Source organism: Micropterus salmoides, unplaced genomic scaffold (genome assembly GCF_014851395.1).
Source record: "Micropterus salmoides isolate LMB-PRFRI ecotype aquatic unplaced genomic scaffold, ASM1485139v1 Ms_hic_scaffold_2, whole genome shotgun sequence".
In the NCBI taxonomy this organism is placed as follows: Eukaryota; Metazoa; Chordata; class Actinopteri; order Centrarchiformes; family Centrarchidae; genus Micropterus; species Micropterus salmoides.
In genome coordinates, this window is record NW_024041150.1 from 1806189 (window position 1) to 1828014 (window position 21826).

The 21826-nt window shown below is 40.4% G+C and overlaps 1 protein-coding gene across 2 annotated transcripts in view; it reads right to left on the reverse strand.

Annotated features, from left to right (window-relative positions):
* LOC119913368 (pro-neuregulin-3, membrane-bound isoform) overlaps positions 1-21826 on the reverse strand; it is a 359981-nt gene that overhangs the window by 117414 nt on the left and 220741 nt on the right. For both annotated transcript variants that reach the window (XM_038732781.1, XM_038732782.1), the window contains exon 2: positions 12235-12364. In XM_038732781.1, coding sequence (XP_038588709.1) covers positions 12235-12364 — 130 coding nt within the window. The remainder of the gene's footprint in view (positions 1-12234; positions 12365-21826) is intronic.

Here is a 21826-nt window from a genome sequence, read left to right on the forward strand (position 1 = left end):
AAACGTCTTTGAGTATCTTCAACCAAGTCCATGGGTCCAAGTCCAGGTACTTCTTCCCACTTTTTCTATAAATTAATGTTTACAGTATGGATGCTGGCTGTGTGCGAACTATACCATGGCTTTCGGGGAGCTCACTTTTTTTCCCACTATCCCCGAGGGTGGGGGGGCAGACTGATTCTTACTGCTGAATCATTAATAGCTGCAAGCATGTAGGCATGGGCTGAAGTATCAGGCATGTTTGTGTTATTATAATAAGAAAAATATAATTATTATCATCATCATATGTAGCCATTTTGCTACAATTACGCTTCACCCAACAGCTGTTGGTGACCTGTCCTTTCTTTTCTCCATGAGAGGGAAGAATTTTGAAAAGTTGCGTAGCGCTACGGGGAGCCCCCAGCTGCAGGACTGCAAGGACCATGCGTAATATCTAGCCAGATGGAACGATCACGAACCATTTACAGCGCGTCGGTCGTACTAGCGACACAACCTGTCCCGGTGAGGGAGTGGGGCGGACTAGGGAGATCTAGGGAGACAGGAGATTGCGGAGCGACCGGCCCGCTGCAGACGGTTGGTGATTGTTCCCTCTGGCTGGATGAAGTCTGATGCTCCTGAATCTACACACGGATCCACAACGATAGAGAATTATATAGAAATTAATGGCAATAAAGCATGCTGTCAATATTTTAGAGACCCCCCCAAAATATCACAAATCATGCTTTTAGGGGAGCTGATGTCTTATTTATGGGAGCTAAACTCCCCCTTAGCTCCCCCATAGTTCGTACCCTGGATGCTGGTATGTTTGTGCCTTCATGTCTGTTAGTACTGTCTACATGTGCATGCCATTGTGTGTGTGGGTGTGTCAGGTTGAGCTCCAGTGACATGAGAAGCACTAGACATTGACACAGAAACTTGTTGGCATTCATCAGGATCACTGCCATCATCTCCTCTCCCAACCCTGCACCCCCTTTCCTCTCCTAAATATATAGCAGTACTCTGGAGATACTATCTCTTCCACTCACATTTGAGAAATGTGCAAAGGGGTGCAAACACACATGCACTCGCCTCTCTCCGTCCCTCCTTGACTCACTCACCCCATCACTCATTCACCAGCTCCTCTTTTCTCTCAGTAACAAGCTGACAACAGCCAGATCAGGCAGACCTAGTACATCATGACATCTGCTGACAGATGGATCCAACCTATGGCCAACATGGCCATAACTGGAAGATGAAAGTACTCCTATATGCTCAGTCTCAGCCTGAAGCAAAGCATTGTGGGGCTGCAACCCTGAAATAGTTTCGCCACTCTTGGCCAGGCACAAACAACCCTGCAGTAAACCCAAATAAGAAAAATAATGGCTCCATTATTGGTATATTCCTGCAGCACATGATTATCTTTTTATAGCTAGCAGTGTTTATGTACACACGTAAACACAACCACCCACGCTCACACTTACACTCTCACCCAGACACACACACACGCACACACCCTCATGTTCATATTATAACAAACTATTATATGCAATAAAAAACATATTATATGCAGATTAGAGAGTACTGATAAGAAATCATATGGAATGTCTGTTTAATTAATCGATTAAATTAAGACAAACGATTTCAGCATTTTTCATCATTTTCTGCTGGTAATATTAATATATGAAGCCTGCGGGTTTCAGTTCTACCCTCAGTTAAATCTTTTTTCCTGACTCAAATGCAATACAATACACATTTTGTCAGCAGCAGCAGTCTAAGCAGCATGATTCATATTTCATATTTCTTCAGTCCTACGGATTCTATAAAAGCAAAACTAAAATGTTACATGATTGTTCTCCTATTTCTATTTTATTGCTGCTATTAATATGTTTCTCCCTGCAAGCAGGCTGCATGGATTTTACTTCTTGAATCAACACATCACCCACATTTTATGCAAGTATGTTTTGGTTTCAATCGTGACCAGCAGAGTCAAAAAAATATTATGTTTTAAAGTATAATGGCCTATGGTGAAAAGGCAACAAATGGATGCACGCATTGCTTTTTGCCTCTGTCTCATTCTTGATCATAAACAAGGAACCGAATGAAGTTGCAAATCCTGCACATTCTGGCAAAAGTATATTTCAAGTTTATTATCTTAAATTCAGTCTTGACCATCTTTCTTAGTGGTAGTTATGACATTGTTCTCGCTATCTATGACATCTGGGGAAAAGGATCATTAAAAGGAGGTCTGACAGTAGGCCATTTTAAATTGTGGAACACTTATAGCTCTAAATACTGCTCCTATTTAGAGCATTATAAGGGGGCATCAAGTGTGGGTTAAGTCCTACTACCTGGCGATGTTTGAATGCTCACTTCAGTTTTCAAGACTGCACGTGTGGGTATTTTGGGACAGACCCAAACTGTCCATCACAGTTTACAGACTCATGTTCTGGTTCAACTTTGATCTCCTGTACATGCCGTAGTTGTGCAAACCCAGTTTCCTTTTGCAATGAAGGATAATAACCAGCGGCTGTGATTCAGGAGGTAGAGCGGGTTGCCCGTTAATTGAAAGATCGGCGGTTCAATCCCTGGCTCCTCCATGCTGCATGTCAAAGTGTCCTTCGGGAAGATACTGTACCCCAAATTTCCCCTGGTAGCTATTCCACCAGAGTATACACGTTAGTTTCTGTTTGAGCACTTAGGCTCAGTGTGTGAATGGTGAATGCGATGTGATGTCGGAAAGACTAGAAAGGCGCAGTACAAATACAGAACATTTACATTTACATAAACGACATCACAGGTGAGATCTTCATGGAGATATGCTATATCAAAAACTGCAGTAAATCAGAATTATTCTTTCAGGATATGGTGATGGTGGTTATGCCCACATCACAGGGAATATAAGCTTTTCCTGGAGCTTTCAACCATACATCACCATCTTCAACGGCAAAGACAGGTTTCTGATGATGTTTCACTGAGTCACAAACACATCAAAAACTATTTTAAGAGCTTTACATGTTAAAAACAAAATTGCAGTAACAACAATCATGGAACATAAGCATTTCAACAGACGATTTCTGGCTTTCAGGTAAGATTTAATTGTCTGGAATAGGGAAAAAAGGCAGCCATGTAGGACAACCACAGCACTCTCCTGTTGAAGATGTCAGAAGGACGATTAGTGTCAGTGTGACAGTGACAATGACAAGATTTTGAAAGAGGAAAGCGTTAAAAATTCATGAACACTTAAGGGAGGAGGATGTGCACGAGGGAGCTGCTGTATGTGGAGATTTCGTTTGAACCTTGTCCTTGTTGCATGTTTGTATGTGTGTGCAATCAAGCCCCACTCCTCTGAAAACATACTGACAGAGGGCTGCTTCTTGTTAGTCAGAACTGGAGACTGACATGCCTGGGCTCAAGATGCTGTTGCCATTTCAGAGTGAAGTGCACTACAGTGAAAATATACATCAGCAGGTTAGTATAGCTCCCAGGTAGCGCTGGAACTCCAGACCTACTTAATATTGCAGACACAGCTTGTCTTCAGTTATTCTGTCTTTTCTATTCACCCTCACTGTCTTTTTCAAACTCTCTCCCTCTTTCTGTTTCTCTCTTCTCCTTTTCTCAACAATCCATTATGTAAATATATATTTTACTCTACATCTTCCTCTTTTTACTGTCACATTAATTTTTCTTTCCTCTCTTTGTGAATGCTGAAAATTCACCGCTGTGCCAGAGTTCAGTCACTGGGGAAAGATTCCCCAAGGTAGACATGGAAAATTACAGGGTCTTTGTGGCCATCTTAAAACTTTCCCTCAATTTTTTTCTTAAAAAATCAATAGCAATTCTCTGTGTTCTCTTTTTGTATCAGTTCTCCATCCTGCAGGAGGGGGCAATGCAAACTCATTCAGAGGTTTGAAGGGGAAAAGGAGGGTTCATTTGCATACATTTGCATCCTATTAACACATCAAACCTGACTTGAAAGGGATGCCTTGATTAGGAACACCACCAAATTACTGTATGTCTACTTCCTCACTGCTCTATTCCGCTTGTCCTCTCACTATCTCCTCAGCTTACTCTTCTCTGCTTCGCCGCTGAGTATTGTTACTGTACAGTACAAATGTTGTGTGTTTTGTATATTCGTACATCATTATAAAGAATAAGCCTGTAATATTCCTCTACCTTTGGTGTGCCAAACATTCCATACTAACCCATTTCTGTCTCTTGCCTTCTCTCTTTTTCTGCTTCTTTCTTTTGTCTTTCCCCATAAGGCCATGACTCTTACGTTGATGTATCAGGTTTGACAGAGCTGTCAAACATTTTAAGTCTATGTGTGCATGTGTGTTATTATCTCCCAGCACACCTACAAAGTGCTTATACACATGTCCACAGTATGTTGCAAGTCTCCTAAAGATGAGTTGACTGTGTTGGAATATAAATGTGCCACCGTATTGCCGCTGATGCATCGCTGATTTATGTAACAAAATACTCCCTTCAAAATCATAGGAGAAAGTGAAAGTATCTTTACCACTTCTGCTTTCACTGTGTTTGATACCATGGACATATTCCTGTTTTCTAAATGCTGGACAGTAAACTCCCCCAACTGGATGGGGCAAAACACAGTCCATGATTCATTGCACATTTTGGAAAAGAGCATCATGGAAATCTTAAAACCACAATAATAATAATATTAATATTTTAATTATATGTTTATATTTATTTTCTATGGGTATGGTAACATTATTTACCCAGCAAATATGCACTGTACAAGGAAGTCTACAGGAAAGATAATCTTGCCAAGAAATGACTGGTGTAGTTAGTTTTCTTCACAAGATTACACAATTGTTCGTGGCAAGTTCACATGCATGAACTTTCTTCACTTGTTTGCTCCGATTTCAAAAGCAGCTTTCCTTGGCAGAAAAAGTAAAAATGCTGAAGTGCACTGTTATTCATTCAAAGTCTTCATTCTTCTGTTTTTTTTTTTTTTTAATTATTCTTTGATGGCCAATGCATTTTTACTGAAAAGCATTTATTCAATCTCTGCCCTGAAATCATGAAAATTATAATAGTAATAACCAAGAATTAATATACTTAATCTTCTCTCACATTTTATCGGACTGCTTTGGGAAATTCTTCCGTCGTCAAAAACCTGCAGTTGGCATCGTCAGGGTCCAATTGCCACAGGCTGAGAGGGTCATTCACAGGGAAACGTCATTGTGATTAATGATCGTAATTAGTCTAAGTACTTTTATTCATAACAGTGTTGAATATGACAATTATTTAAAGCTTTCAAGGATTACTGGCTGCAGTGCACATGCCAATTCTCTATTTGCTGTCACTTTCTGTCAAAATCATACCGCATGTTGTTGCACGTACATAACACTGCAGAATCTAACAACAGACAACAGCTTCTAGTCTTATAGTTTCAATCCTTGTGATGGCTTTGACAGATTCAGTCACAATATGACTTTTTTTCAAATGAGCATATGTACCACATTATGTCTGTCATAAAGAGATTGTGTGTGTGTGGAAGAATGCTCACACATAAGAGGACCTTATACTCTGTGCTGTTTACCAAACCAAGTGAACTAATGCAATTGCACAATTAAAGTTGTTAAATCTTGCTAATTAAAACTAACAAAGACATCAATACAAATCAATTGCACGTTGAGAAGTTGGAGAGCCTAGGAAACGGCATTGAGAAATCTCACAATTACAGGGAATAACACACTAATCAGATATTAACACTAATTCGCCTCTGCATGAAGAGCACAAACATATACACAGTGATGGTGCATTGCCCAACAGAGGGTCCAATCACAATCCAATTGAGACCCATGCATTAGAGTCCTCGTTGGTCTGGATTTGGAAATAAAAAGGGCCAAATGAGCTGTATGCTTTGTCAAATCTGAGGGTTGGATGGAAATATTGGTTGTACACCAATCGTTCACCATCTAACAAAATAATGCTAGCATAGCATCAGAGTTGTGTTTCTCTGGCTTTTAAATGTAAGTCAGTGCTCGCTCTCCCTTTAACTCTGGTTTGGTTTCCGTCAACACTCAAATAAAATAACTGGGATTTTCTTTGTGTAGCTAAGATAGCTAAAAAAAACTATATGGATGATTAAAAAACAGAAAAATGATGGCTCAATCCTCTGTACTGCATGAAATGCACCCTGACTGAGCTGCCAAGAGATCATTAAGCCTTCATTGTATGATAATTCAATCAGCACACAGTGACATACTGACGTTTGGCCACCATTTCTCACACTCGCAACTTCTCTCAGTCACCATGTCACCAAGAAAAGCACTCTCATCGCCTGTTTCCTGGTTTATATTTGTCTTCCTCCCTCCTTGGCTCCCTCCCAGCATCTGTTTTCCATTCTCAGGCACGCTGAGTGCTCCTCTTGGAGGATTCACTCGCCGAAAGCAGAGCGTTCTAGCCACAATATGCGGTCTCTTATCTGTTTAATTTTCTCCCACCTCGAAAGCATGCCACGGCATCAGCCTTGTTTATTACTGTCAGAGAGACACCAGTCGAACTCCCACTGGTGTGCCATTATTATCGCACAGATGGCGATGAGGGTTGGGAGAGATAGACGGAGCAACAGAGATCAAGAGAGAGAAAACAGAAAGAGGGAGGGCGGGGTGAGGAGAAGAAACAGGATGAAAGAGAGAGAAAATTAGTGGTATTTTCCATTTTAACTGCAATCAGATGGTTTTATAAATGTAGGCAGGAGTAGATCACATGTTTTGACAATCCACCTTTACAGTACTCTGTTTACAGCAATACACACATATACACTCACACAAACACTTATAGTGAGCATCTGACATGCCTTTATATAAGTGGCTTTCTCCTGACAAGGTAAATCCCTGCTGCCAGAAACAATATCGCACAGAATGCAATGACCCCTCCATACATTCCCTGACTCCAGCTATGCTCACCTCCTGGATGTCTGTGGTCTCTCAGGCACTCACACGTGTGTTATTGTGTAAATGGATGCATATATCCTTCCAAGTGCCCAGAGGAGAGACTGCAGGACCTTGGAGTGTAACATTTTCTCTCGCAGGTTTTGAGGATGTAGTATGTTCACAATCCAGTAATGATGCAGATGATGTTTTGATGTCTAGGTTAAAGCTGACATTTGACTGAAGCAGCTTTTTAGACATAGGTTACTCATAACCATTGTTTCACTAGTAGTTAAATTACTATATTTCAGTGTGTAGCAGGTCCTGACTACATTTTGACACATAGTCATTGAAATCTGATTGAACAACAGGGGTGAAACCAGTCTGGGGAGACAGAACAAAAAAATATTTAATATTTGGATAAAAAAAATCAATTGATCAATTGAAGGGCAACATTTCTACACCATCATAGTTTAGTGCTTTTTAATACACATCTTGTTAAATGTTCCATTTTGTAAAAAATATTATAATTATTATATATGTACTGCATGCAATATTTCATAGTACAGTATATTAATAATATTTAGTATGGCACTGGTACTCCCAAATCCTTCAGGTGCCTGTTTTCCTTTTTCATCTGTGCTTTAATCTCCTTGTTTACTGGCAGCTGAGATGTGTGTCATTGCTGCTATGTTTTTAATTTCATGCATGCTCCTTGTTAATTGGCTTGCCAGTGTGTGCATGTGTGCACGAGAAGGGACGGTAACATTTTGTATACTTAGCAGCCACTCTTTGCATGTATGAGGCCCAAGTCAACACTTTGGAATAGCACAAGGTCACCCAGGAAAGGAAAAGCTAGAGTCCAGAGAGAGCGGATGAGGAGGATTGTGAGTCAGGGAAGGGGGATTACTCTCTAAAAAGAAGCAATCACACAGACACAAATGTGCACTTTAGCATTCTATGTTGTGAGCATTTGACACACCATTATACAAGAGGCTTTCTCCTGACAAGGTAAATCACTGATGCCAGAAACAACATCACGCAGAATGCAATGACCCCTCCACATATTCCCTGACTCTTGCAAGGCTCACCTGAATGTCTGTGGTCTCTTGAGGTGACAGACACTCACATGTGTGAGTTACTGTGTGAGTGGATGCGTGCAAGTGCCCAGAAAAGAGACTGGAGGATCTTGGAGGCTAACATTTTGTCATGCAGAGAAAACTTCTCATGTTTATTACTTAGTGCGTACTCACACTAGGCCCGCTTGCCTTGTCCCCCCCCCTCCGGCACGAAGTGATCAGACTGGTCAAACGAACTGGACTTTGGGGGTTAAGCGTGCTCAGGCACGGTACGGATCGCATAGTGTGAGTACGCAATTAGTTTGGTCTACAGTTAAAACCTCAACATTATGCATCCTAATTAGTGCATCCTAATTTCCTATGCGACATTTGATTAATTTTTTTTACATTTCTTACGTTTTGAGTATGTAAGCAGATGACGTCTAGATTTCTAAGTTTAAGCTGAGTGAAATTTGGTTGAAAAGTTGAACCTTTTAACACATAGGTTAATCATAACATGCAGTCAATCGTAACACCAGCTCCAGACAGCTATAGTTTACATCATCAATAGCATATGCTGGTGAACTAGATAGTAAGCTGAATGTCCGTGGGCAAATAATTTAGTTACCTGACACACAAATCATGGCTCGAATGGCTGGAATAGTGTTGTGTGGCTCGGTCTGAAGCCACTTTCTTTGTTTCCCATTTACGGAACCAGGGCTGTGTACAAACATCAGATTTTTTTTTCAGACCATGAAGGGATATTCACTGAATTTGACAAAAAGACTGTGTATTGATCACACACCCTACTTTTAAAGCAGTTTCTGTCATTTACAATTTAGGTTTTAAAGAATGTGTTAGCACTGGACCTGCAGTAGGATTTTACAATTTCTTCCTGAAAAAAGACTCTCAGTTGGTGAGAGGTCAGCTCTATGACCTACAACACATTCTGGGCCAAAATCTTAGCGTCCAACACACAAACTGTGCCAGGTTTTTGTTTGTGTCTCATATATCTGTTCCTCCCCTCTAGAGAGTGTCTGTGTCAGCTCCCGGTGTCATTGGTGGGGGCTTTGCAGGGATCTCTTGCAAACCCCTGCAGCCACCACCTGCCAGGTGAGATTGCCTTTCTGTCGCTCTGGAATAGCCTCTTGACAGAGGGCAATGAGTTGGGCTTAGCTAGCCCTTGTTGCTAACTAGACTGAGGGAGAACCTTACTGCCTGGTCACACCAGCAGGAGGAAATACATAATAAACAGGCCAGAACTCGAATCCACTGCACCTGCAAAGACAGAATAAATAAACAGTGTCCCTGGTCCTTTGGCTCAACAGAGTGAGAATTAGGAAACAGTGCATTTGTTATTCCGAGTGCCACCACAAACCCATAATATTATAACGAGAGTACATAGGCAAATAGGGACGGAAGATATTTCATTTAAAATTATTTGAACTAGCAATTAAACTAAAACTATCATTAACTTTTTTGGTCTTTTTGGGAAAATCCTGAGATGAGAAAGTAGTTAATCAAATGCATCATCACATACTTTTATAACTGAATGCTTTGGCCTCTTGCCATGTTCTGAAAATATTATCTTAGCACACTGACTAATTTACTGGTTTGCTGAGCACTAATGATTGAATGCCTGACTTTGGTGCCCAAAGCAGTGAGCACTGTTGTGTGTGTGTGTTTGGTGTGTCTGTAAGTTTGAGAGGGAAAGAGCAAACCTAGTGACTCACGTTTGAATCCCTCCCCTCTCTGCATCTGTCCCTGTGGGTTGACAAACATCGCACGCAGACAGCACTAAACAGCGCTCTTGGGGACAATCCGCAGTTATTTTACAACTTGTCGGGAATGGCACCTGATACTTGAATTATGACTCTTTGGAGAAAATCATTGCAAAAAGGATCAAGTTTCATCTTGCAAATAAAAAAGATTTATTATGTGACAAATAATGCCACAAACCGGCTTAATTTATCCCCTGTAAATGTCTGGATTGATCACACTTTTACAACCTGATTTGTCTCAATTTGTTGTAAACACAAATTTAATCAGATTATTCATTGATCCTTTGCCTAGGGTGACATTTGTAATTCGTTTGTTGATGAGAATAAATTAACAGTATTTTAGTCACTTAAGAGCCTCACTCAGAAAGAACATCCATTCATTAAATTCCAAAAAGACTGAATCATTACTTTAGTTGAATTCCTAAGCATAAAATATTACCCTTTTTAAACCATCAATGTTATTTTTTTAAGCAAAGTACTAAACACACTTCATAGTTTTACTGCATGATTATACCAGCTGTTATTCAAATTGAGAACGGGTGCCATATTGTTTGATGGTCCATATCTTTCCTTTTGAGAGCTCATTGCCACACGATTAGGCAGTAGATATCAAGTCAGTGCACATTTTTCCCTCCTGGACCTCAAAACACACACATTAACATGCATAGACAGTGTGTTCAAGGCCATCCCAGTGTACATCACAAACTTCACTCTTTAACAGCTACACTTGTCCACAGATTATGTTGTCATAGCAACAGAGGCGAGCAATGGAGGCGTGCAACAGCCCTCCCCCATCTCCAACTCTTCGTCCAACTATACCTCGGTCTTTCTCTCTTGCTCTCTGTTTCTTTCCTCTCTTATGATGCTTCCCCTTCTCCCTTTCAAATAGCATTGCTTTTCTGCAATGAAATAGAAAGCTAAAAAAAAACGTGGAATTTGGTTGACTTTTGACTGGATTACACACTGCATACTATAGTGAAATCTGCAAAAGACAGACTAAAGTGGGTAACAATGCATTCACTTAAGGGACAAGTTGTCCGTATTTGTACTTCAAGTAAACAAGAAACCCAGTTTTCATCACAGTAGGAGATTAGAGAAACACGGTTAAAGAACAGGTCTGCTGTTGCAGAAATCTAATTGTTGCACTGTCAGTCCACTTGCCCCCCCCCCCAAAAAAAACATCCCTCACGGAGCAGTATCTTGTATAACTTTAATCCAAATTATACTTTCCACATCTCTGCTGCAGAGTCTTGCAACTATATGATGAGGAGTCTGTGTACCACCCAACAACCCGAGTCTGCCTTTGTTTTAAGGACTTTCAAGGACAACATATTTATTTTATATCTAAGTTTGGTATTTGGTATTTTAATTATATCCAAATTAGACTATGCATAGGGGAGGAATCTTATCACTGGCCATGCAGCATGCAAGTGAATTTTATAGCAACCCAACCCGTTCTCATCTCAGGCGTCATATACGCACACTTTGACAAAACCGTGGCTATTGTACGCAAAATGTCGATTTGGCGTTTGTATGATATGCTGCAGTTTGCTATTGCATTGCAACACAAAGGAGGCTAACCCTACCTGCTAGCACATCGGCCGCTTGTCAAGCATGTGTATATGACGCAATGGGTTGACTATTAATGGAAATGTATAGACAAATCCCCTATGTACATGGATTTGTTTGTGTGCATGTGTATACATAGATATAATCTTTGTTTACGTGCACATGCATCACTGCATCTTTTGTGTCCAACTTTGTACAAAGATTTTCAGTTTAGTGAGTCTCGCTTACATTGCTGAGCCAAAACTCACCCAACCTTCCACACACACTCACATACAGACACACTTGTGGACACATACAAATGTATACTTGTACCCCAGGGAAGGCAAAACAGTCTCTTTGAAAAACAGGTCGAGTGGAAGTCCTGCGGTTAGATTTAGAAGAAGTTGTTCTGGGACTTAATTAGTAAAAGGGCCCCACATTTGAACAGGGTAAGTGCCCATGAGCTCTACTCTCAAATCTGGGACAACTAAGACACACACACACACACACACACACACACACACACACACACGACGGCAATATCCATGCATACATGGACACTCACAAGTTATACATACACATACAGACCCATCTACTCTATACGATATATTAAGGAGCATCTCCTATAGATATCTACCAACAGCCAATAGATAATGAGAGGAGTGTGTCACAGGAAATATTTTGAGTATCACACACTAAAAAAAGGCTGTTTCGCGTGGAACATGACTCCGAGAGGTTTGTAGCTTGTTGGTTTGCTAGAGAAGTGGATTATGCTAGGTTTGAGAACTCTCAATGTAATGTCTTGTTACCATACTCCTTGAAGGAGGAAGCTACAAACTTTTTCAGAACCATTCTATAAACCTACAGTGGGTGTGGTGACTGAATGATATTCAAAAGAGCAGGAAGAAACAGAAAACAGGAGCAGGGCTGAGGACGAGTAAGATCAACAGCAGCTGGTCAGTCACTTACTTGCAGTGCTTGTGAGGCCCACTAAGCGTCTCTATGACAAAGCATTCGCCACCGTTTAGGCAGTAGGCCAAATCCTTCTCATGACAGGGTTTGAAGTGCTCTGAGTGCAGTGGAGGGACAGTTGGAGATGCTGCAAGACAAAAAAAAGAAACTCTTGTTAGCCATAACCAACCCATAAATATTTTTTTATGAATGCATTTATTCTCAAACAATCAGGCTTAGTGACGGCGTTAATTCATCTCCGTCTTCTATCAGCCGATAACTCTTCAAACCTCATTGTTGTCTTCTTGCTCTACAATTCTGCAAATAAATCATCATATCATCCTAAACTGCAGCAGGAAAGCATGTAAAGAGAGTCAGTTTTCCAGCATTGACTACTTAGTCTTCATCCAAGCATCCATAACAAGTGGCTGCCACCGCCTCATAACATACTGCACGTTGTGGATAATACCAAACACACTATTGTTTGTTTAGACCCTGCAATGTCACCGGCTGAAAGATGGATGGAGAACGGGTAATAATCTGTCCTGCTGTGATGAATAATCTGTGGTCACAGTAGTGCTGTTGGAGAGCTTCACTTTTCCCAGAGATTTATCACAACATGCATGGCTGATTGTGGACAGTACACACTTGTGAGGGAATCAGTTCAGCGTTCCTTAATGGATGATCTTATCATTAAAATTAATAAGAGAAGCACCAGTTGCTTAAGAGAAAATATGAAAATGCTAAATTGCCTGATTAGAAAAAAGTGTAACCCAGGTGCAATTAAAGGCATTGTAGGCATTTTTGTGCTTGTTGAGGATAATTTATGAAACAAAAAAGACAATGTATGTAGACATTTCAGAGAGTTCATGGGCAGTCATCCATCAGCAGTGTTTTGAAGTTTGTCGGGGCACGGCTTTCAGACGTGGGGAGAAATCAGATCTGCACCACTGCTGATGTTCTTATTAATACCAGACCAGACTGCTGACGGTTTCCTTTGTGCTTACAAATGAAACATGAGTCTGCTAAGGCCTTTCATTAGCGAACCCTCAGCCATGTTTTCTAAAGTAGCTGGATGAACAATGATGAGCTAGAACTTTATGCTTCAGTAACTAAAATTCAGTTCTCAGAGGATGCTGTTATTACCACTGGTGTACTGATTTCTGTATTAGCTTGTCCTTTAATGGTGTGTGGAAAATACATCCAAATGAACTGAAGATTTCTCAATCAAGAGATAATGAGAGATTAATAATAAGCAGTGTTTGGAAGGGAATGGATGGGGGGGAAGCGAGGTGAGTTATTTCAGTTTTGCTTGAGATCCCTTAATCAGCAGTATGAGGTGTGTGTGGGGGCGGTGGGTTAAATTATGAGATGCTGGATGGTGATAGGGCACTTGGGATGTTAAACAAACATTGGTAATTGGCTGTTGAGGGACTAGTTTTCATGTGAGAGGGGAAGTTAGGTCAGCTGTAAGATGGTTTTTATTATATTGATGATGTCAATAGGTTGGACATGATGACAAGAGGGTCTTAAAGTGGTAGCTTGTTTAAAAAATGTTTCATCAACTTTTGAGCATATGAACCCTTTTAAATCCAAATTTAAATCCACAGTTACTGCAGCTAAAGGTAAACACCACTGAAAATTCGAACATATTGAGATCGGCGTTGACTTGCTTGGAGTCCTTCCCAGCCTGTGCAAACAGTTTTATAAAATCTTCTGTGGTTCTCAAAGAGCATCCATATGAGAAAAGTAGTAAGTAAATATTTCTTACGTACTTTTTAGGATGAATATCGTCTTGGGCAAACTGGGGGTGCCCCATACTAGGAAAAGTTAGGATGTCTTAGCTCTTTTGACAATTGTGTCTCTACGTTCTGGAGGAACCCTTTAGTGCAACTGTCCTAAAGTCAACTTTTAGACTAAACATTTACTTTTTGAGAGAACAATGTAAATGCTTGATTCAAGGCAATATTGAACTTGTTGTTCTAAGCTAAAAACTTTTGTAACAAATATGGCATTGGAGGTTGAATTGATTCGATATCTGACTGCATGATGCTTTTGTCAGCTTGTCTTTCTGGCTACATAGAATACCTTTCAACACGCTGATTGACTGTGAGGGTATATTCTCACTAAGGAGACGTGAAACCTTAACCTGCTCTGAAAACACAAGACAATGTAAACCCTGCAGATGCTGCTTGATGGAGAAGTACAAATAAAATTTATATCCATATTTGCTTTCATTGAATTCTTGAATATTAGCCATGTTTTTCCCTCTGCTGTATTACATGTGCAATGGAGCTGATGAGTTACAGGGCAGGCTGTGCGGTCTGTGTGTCCAGATGCCTTTGCTCACTCCAGATATTCCCACCTTCATTCTGGTTTCAGAATCCTCATAGTTGCCAGATTTTTGGGAACTGTGTGAAACCGAAAATTTGTATAATTTGAATGCGACAAAAAGCTGTCTTGTTTTTTTCAACAAAACAGTTCTGAAGCAGCCACAGACAAACTGTAAACTACGGCAATGCAAGTGGGTGCTTCCAACTTTCATGCAGCATATTGGAGTTTGCTTCCTGTCACAGAAGAACAATTAATGTTGTTTTTTTAAACCAGTAACCATGATCTCTCTTTAACTTTAGCCATACTATAGTTGCCATAAGAAGATAAATAAATCATTTTAAAAGTGTTTATGCATAATCATTTAATATTAACTCAATTTCTGGCAAATTCTGGCTATGGGGTTAGAACTTGACAGCTCCCCAATGTCATTTGATTTAATATGACTGTATGATAAGTGCACATTATGCTCACACTAGATGGAAATTATAAAGTCAGCTTAGCATGACAAAACTACAGCATGTACATGGATCCACGCATCAACCAACTGGCACCTCAACACAACCTCTTTAAAGCCTTACTTTACAGATCACATTCACAAGAATATAATAGGATTTAATTAAATTTGAAGAATGTATTTTCAGCAGCTAACTAGAAAGATGAAGAGAAAGAAAGACAGAGTCATAATAGAGTAAGAGGGAATTCATAATGCAACAATACCATTTTGTATGTCCTGACACAATTCCTGTGGCTTCCAGTTGCAGAGACACTTAAACAAAGGCCAGAATCACAAAGCACTGATTTCTTAGCACTTGCTCTACAACACTACTAGATTTTTTTTGAAACATAAAAGGTTTTCCTCCAGACATGATTTCATGCTTGGACTGGGCTGTGCTGTTTTGTTAGTCCTGGCGATGAGTGACAGAAACGCCATTTGTCGTCCTCTCCCTTTGTTTTTTGTTGACAGAGTTGTCACAATGCACTGTAGGTTGTTTAGCTTAGCACTCGTCACCTGTCAGCTCAGACGTAGCACGCGCTCAAAGAATTGTGTCATTTTAAGAGGGAATGCCAAAGTCGACAAAAATCTTTTCAATTTGGTGAAAATATAACTGCAAGTTTAAAAACATTGCTCACAGAAGACACACGTCAATCATTGCAGAAGAAAACAGTCCAATTTACTCCGGCCTGCTGTGAAGAGAGAATGAGGGAGAGGCACCACAAGGATCAATAAACCATCAGGCGCGGGATAACATAGCCCTCCACTTCAATCCCTCTTTTCCTTCTTTTCTCTCCATCTGTCTGTTTACAGGAAGAAAATGAGGAAGGAATAAGAAATCTGCTGATTTTCAATTTGAACAAGGCAATGCCAGGGTGAAGTGGAGAGAAGGCAGCAGCCATTTATGTAACACTTAAAATTTTAATGATAAACAAGATCAATCAGAGCCCTTTCTGAACTCCCATCAGTGACACTGATGTCTTTAGAACCATCTCAAAGAATATGCTAAGGAGATCAACACTGAGATGAATCTAGTCACTAGTGGGTGCAAGTGATGCAGTGTTCATGATTTAATTATTGTTCTTCCATTTTATTAAATCCAGATCAGCAGGGGAACATAAAGCCTGAATCTGAGCATTTACACATTCAAATGTGGAGACCTGACAGTGCAGTCCTGTCTCCTACAAAATACGTTTTCATACAACTAATTTACATTAAGAAATATATTTTGGAGGAAAGAAGGACATCGACACTGGAAACTTTGGTTCGCTTCCAATGCTGTTAAAACACTTGGTTAAGGAGAGATCTTCTGTATTTAACACATTAATGCATACTGTACCTCAGAATTATATTACACCCTGTCAAAATCATTATTTTAACTAAATAATTACTAAACTCCCTGATATTCCTCAAACTGTTTGTTTTTTTGGTGTCAAAATGTCAAAAATGAGAAAAAGCATTGTTTTTCTTAAAAAAGTCAGCAGAGAGCTCATGTATCTACATCACACACACTTAATTACTTCATTTCAGAAGCTTCACTTGTCAAAGGCAAATCAGGTTTATAGACCAAATGTTCACACAGTAAAAGACAGATGCCCATAGCTGTTAACGGGAACCTAACTAGTATCAACCCTTCACTGCTACTTTCAACCATATTGAACTAATTACTATGTACAGATTGCCATGTGTCGTAGGTTGGAGATTCCCTCTTAAGATGGCTCGCAGCTATAAGTTTCTTGGCAGCTGCAAGCGGAATAAATACATATTTTGCTTGTCTTTTACTAGAGAGTTCTAAGATTAGCTAACAATGGATCCCAAGGCATGTGGTCAGCAAATACTTTATTAAGCAAGTCCAATATTTCCCCTCAAAAATAATCTAGGAGTCAGCATCTCCTGAATATTAGACCATGACAATGGTCTCTATAGGGTGGTTACACTTTGCTTTGTGTCATTTTGGTGTTGGAACTACAAACCAAAGAAAAGGAAACAGACCTTTCGCCATGCTTTTTCACTGAGAGTTTGAACGAACGAACGAACGAATGTTTAATATGCTTAGTGCAGAAAATATTGCAGTTGGTCTTTTAAAAATGTAAAGAATTTGCAGTCTAGCCACATTGCAAGCGAAAACACAAAGCTTTTCTTTACTGGTGTTGCAATCTTTTCTAAATTATTTACCTTCAAAGGGCCAGTTGCTGTACTTAAGCACAATACAAGTCAAGAGCTAACAATTACCAACAAAATGCTGATTAAGTAGAATCAGTGAAACATGTGTCTGTGGTGAACATGTTGGATTGATACTGAAGGCAGAAGGTATCTTGCCTACATGACTGTATGCACTGGAGAAAATGAAAATGAATATTTGTGTTATGATTATTATATATTTTGCATCTTCTCTCTATGTCTCTCAGTCACTACTTCATGTTTTCTTACTTTCTTCCCTCCTCTCTTTCATCTCAGTACATGAGTATGTACCCATAAACAGATGTGTTAGAGGGGGTTACAACGTGACAGTGCCGTAATGGAGGCCTGTAATGGCGTCCTTCACGGATAACATACCCCCAGAGTGGCAGTCTGAGAGGCAACCAGCCAGCCAGCCAGTCTGTTAACTAGCAAGGCAGCCATGCTAACTGATAGCACAGGTCTCTGGCAGGCTAGTTCTTATTATTGATCGGCCCTGAGGGAAAGAATAGACCAGAGGCAACTGGACTAGAAGCAAAAAGGGTACATGTTTTTTTCTATTGTAGAAAGAGGTGGAGGTAGGTGTTTAAGATGTAAGTAGTGGTGTAGAAGGGTAGCAGTTCACAAACAGAGAAGACAGCCATTTAAACTGGATGAAGATGCACCACCCAAACTTTGGACTGGACCTCAATTGGGTCAATGAATTGCACTGTAATAATATAAATGCATACACAAAGCCAGATGACAAAAATGTGTGTCGTAGCAGGCATTCAATTTCTAAAAACAGATTCGGGCTAAAAGAACCAACAGAAAACATCAACCTCCAGAGAAGTTGAGGCCAGTGCAAGTTCACAATGTTGTGCACAGGGTCATGTGAAACAACAAACGGCAGATTTACAGATACTATAGCCACACAGTCATTGTAAAGAATGAATTAATATGTATACACAGAATAATATACAGTATACATGTTGTGTGTCCATCTAAATTTCTTACATTGCTAACATTATCCATCTAAGTTTCAGTGCATCATAATTAACAGCTGACCTGAGAACGTCAGCCAGCTATCAGCTGTGGTTGACTTAGTAAAATCTTCCCCCTTATTAACTTACTGGTCAGCTGTGTAGCTGCTCACTCTCTCAGACCGTATGTGAGGAGGGGCAAGACAGTCATGGGCACTTGATGGAGTTAACTGAGGGAAACAAATGACTTATATGAAATAACTGGAGGCGACATGTCTTCCTGTGTCCTGGTACAATATAGTCCTTTAATGGACTAAAACACGGAACCCACTGGCGGTGGTTTCTTTGATTACTCTTGGGTAAGATTTAAGTTGGCCATTATAATGGCATTTTATTATCCCACTTTGACTTTTCAGTGTATTTCTGCCAAACAAATGTATGAACAAGTGTGAAAAAAATCCAATTGTGGAACTGGCTCTAGCAGTGGTTGCCTGTGCCTGTGGTGTGATAAGTGAAACTGTGAAGCTGATATTTAGATTATGTTCATGCTCTGCATTTAAAACAGATGAGATAATTCATTTATTTAATGCATGGGCTGTGACTTAATTGGTAGCACACAACGAAAGCCATCTGATGGTGCATACTGGAGCCATTTACGAACAAACCATCCGAAAGGTGTTAGAAACTCATGTACTCAGATGTTTTAATCCTCAAACAGATGTTGTTTTGTCCATGGAATCATTCACATCCTTTTCACTCCAGAGATCATAAATATATTACCCATGACATACTTTGCACTGCGCAAAATGATATACTGCAGCAGCTCCTAGCTTTTTCTGAGCACACACAGGACTGTCTAACTTAAACTTTAAGCTCAATTGTTAAGATTTTAAAATTAACACAATGATATAATCTGCAACTTTTTCATTAACCACTTTAAGCTGGTACTGCACCTGACTGTACCTGGCTATTGCAACTGGAGTACTTTTTCTGTCTGTACGCCTTCTTCCAATGTGCTAAAAGCATCAAATGACGTGATCAACTGTGCAACTTAATTTGCTTCCTGCTTCACAAGTTATGAAAGCATGTAGACTTATTAAAATATTTTCTGTTGGTTCTGAACCAAACACACATGTAAACATATAATAGTAGCATTCATGGGCAGGAAAGTCAGTTGGGAACACCCGAGTTCCTTACTGACGAAGAAAAAATTCTAGTACAGTCATATCTCCTTTGTTTTCATAAAGGATGATGTTGTGTTTCCTCTGCAAACAAAGATAGCAAAGCGAACCCTGAAGCATCTTTCCTTAGCATTTAAAGAATTCTACAAGCTTTTATCATGGCTGCCAGTTAGATACTTCTGGGTCAGTTCACTCACTTTGGAGCCTGCCTAATCAAAAAAGACTTTTCAAATGCACCCAAGGCATGCTCAGCAAACAATCCCTCTGTAAATAAAGGTCAAAAAACACAGATTTCTTCTTTGCTGGTCCATCTTTTTGTCCACACTTTGTCCCTCCCCACCCAACACTTACTGCTCCAGTATCTTTATATGGCTGTCTACCTGCCCATCTGCAGCCCACCATTGCAACAGCAGGGTCACTGGCAATTTCCTTTTTTTGAAAGCAAGGGCACCTATTCATTTTTTCTCAATAAAGACCTGGAACACACATGGGCAAAACTCTGTGACTGCAACACATGCAGGCCTGCATACTACTACATACTGGGCACACTGCACAATATGTGCAACTATAACTTGTTATTGAATCATAGTGAGACTATTTATCTTTTTAGGGAAGAAATACCCCACCCTTCCTCTTACAAATGAAAGGTTGAACCCAACTTTATGACTCCTCTCTACTTTTGCTACTGTTAACATTCACCATGATCAGTAAAAGGACAGAACTTGTATGTAAGGTTTATTATACTACACTGGCACCTCCTACCTCGAGGGAGGAGTTTGTAATGAGAGGCCGAGGGGTATTGTGAACATTGTGTATGCTCTTCTGCCCCCTGGTGCAACTTTTTTCCATCCCATCTAAATGCTAACCCCAACCCTAACGCTAATGTAAAACCAAAACCAACCTTAACCTTCAAGCAGTCATTTGAAGTAGTGAGGACCACGGCCCCACTTAGAGAAGCCAGAGCAGTTTTCTGAGGAAGCACTGTAGGTGCAATGACATACACAGTGTGGCTTTGGTGGTGTGAGGATATCATAATTGCACAGCATGATCCAATAAAGATAACAGCACACCTCTAGTTTCTTTCTCTCATCCCCACTCTTATACAGCTGTCCAATAAATATCCACCCAATCACCTTCATAGATATCAAGGCTCTTTTGAGATAAAAGCACCAGTCTGTGATATGCTGTCTTTAAAAAAAAAACTGCTTTGAATACCTCCATTACAGATTATTTTGATTGAAGAATATACATTTTGTGGTGCGGCCAAACACAAAATAGATTTCGAGGACTGGTCCTCGAAATTGCCTGTTTGCTTTAAGTCTTCGTTCTTACGCCGTGCCGGGAGCTGTGTCTCTCCCATCCAACTTTATATTCAGATCAATGGGAGACAGACAGTGTGGCCAAGCTGGTCAATAGAGCGAAGGATGAGTAGGTGAGAAAAGCAAAGCAAAGAAGGCGGTGGAATTTGGGGGGGGGGGGTTAGTTAAAGAAGAGAGAGAGGAGATGGCATTTGCAGGAATGACCCCCAATGTTGAGTAAAGGTAGAGCAGCTGTCTATTCAATTCACTGCTTATGTGTGTATATGTTTTCTTACATTTGTGTGTATGCATGTGGGCATCTGTGCATTTCAATCTGTCTGTGTGGACTCAGGGGTGTTGCACAGAGGCAGCAGAGCTAAGCAATGGCAGCCACTGCATTGCAGATACTTGGCCCAGTGTAGCATGGCACAGACAGATGTGTGTGAACAGGCCTCTGTGGTCTGACTGTACAGCCAAACAAAAGCAAAATGTCAGTATGTCAAGATACCTCCGTGGTCAACAACGTGCTAATCACGGATATCTCTCTCTCTCTCTCTCTCACACACACACACACACACACACACTCCTTCAGACATGAACACACACATAAACACACTCCAGTGGCTCATTTTAAGCACACCTGCTTGGTGCAGATAGGCCCACTACCACTGCTAATCTGTCTGTGTGTCAGTCAGTGCAGCCTGGCCCATAAGTCCCCCCCCAACTCTTTCCTGTTCTCTGCTCAGATCGTATTGCAGGACACCTCCAGGGTTCGCCAAATAAATAGCGCTAAGTATCAGGCCTCGTCTCGTCCCCTGGCTGGCCATCTGGCTCTATAGTGGAGAAATTCATTACTCTCCAGGTGATAGCTCCAGCACGCTCTCTCTGGATTGGCTTCGTATCCCTGCAGGCTCCATTCTGACACTGGAGATAATAATCACAAACTGGCTGCTAATGTGAATGTGAATGCTGCTACCACTGCTGCTACTCATACTAATATGCCCTCTCCTGCTAGTTTTATAACTACCATTTTTGTACTAATGTAACAACACAACAACAATATTCATTCTGCTACTACTACTACTGCTACAGTAAAGCGGACGAAAATACTAATTATTGGGTTTGATAGGGTTAGCACCTAAATCCAGATTGCCTTCTTACTTC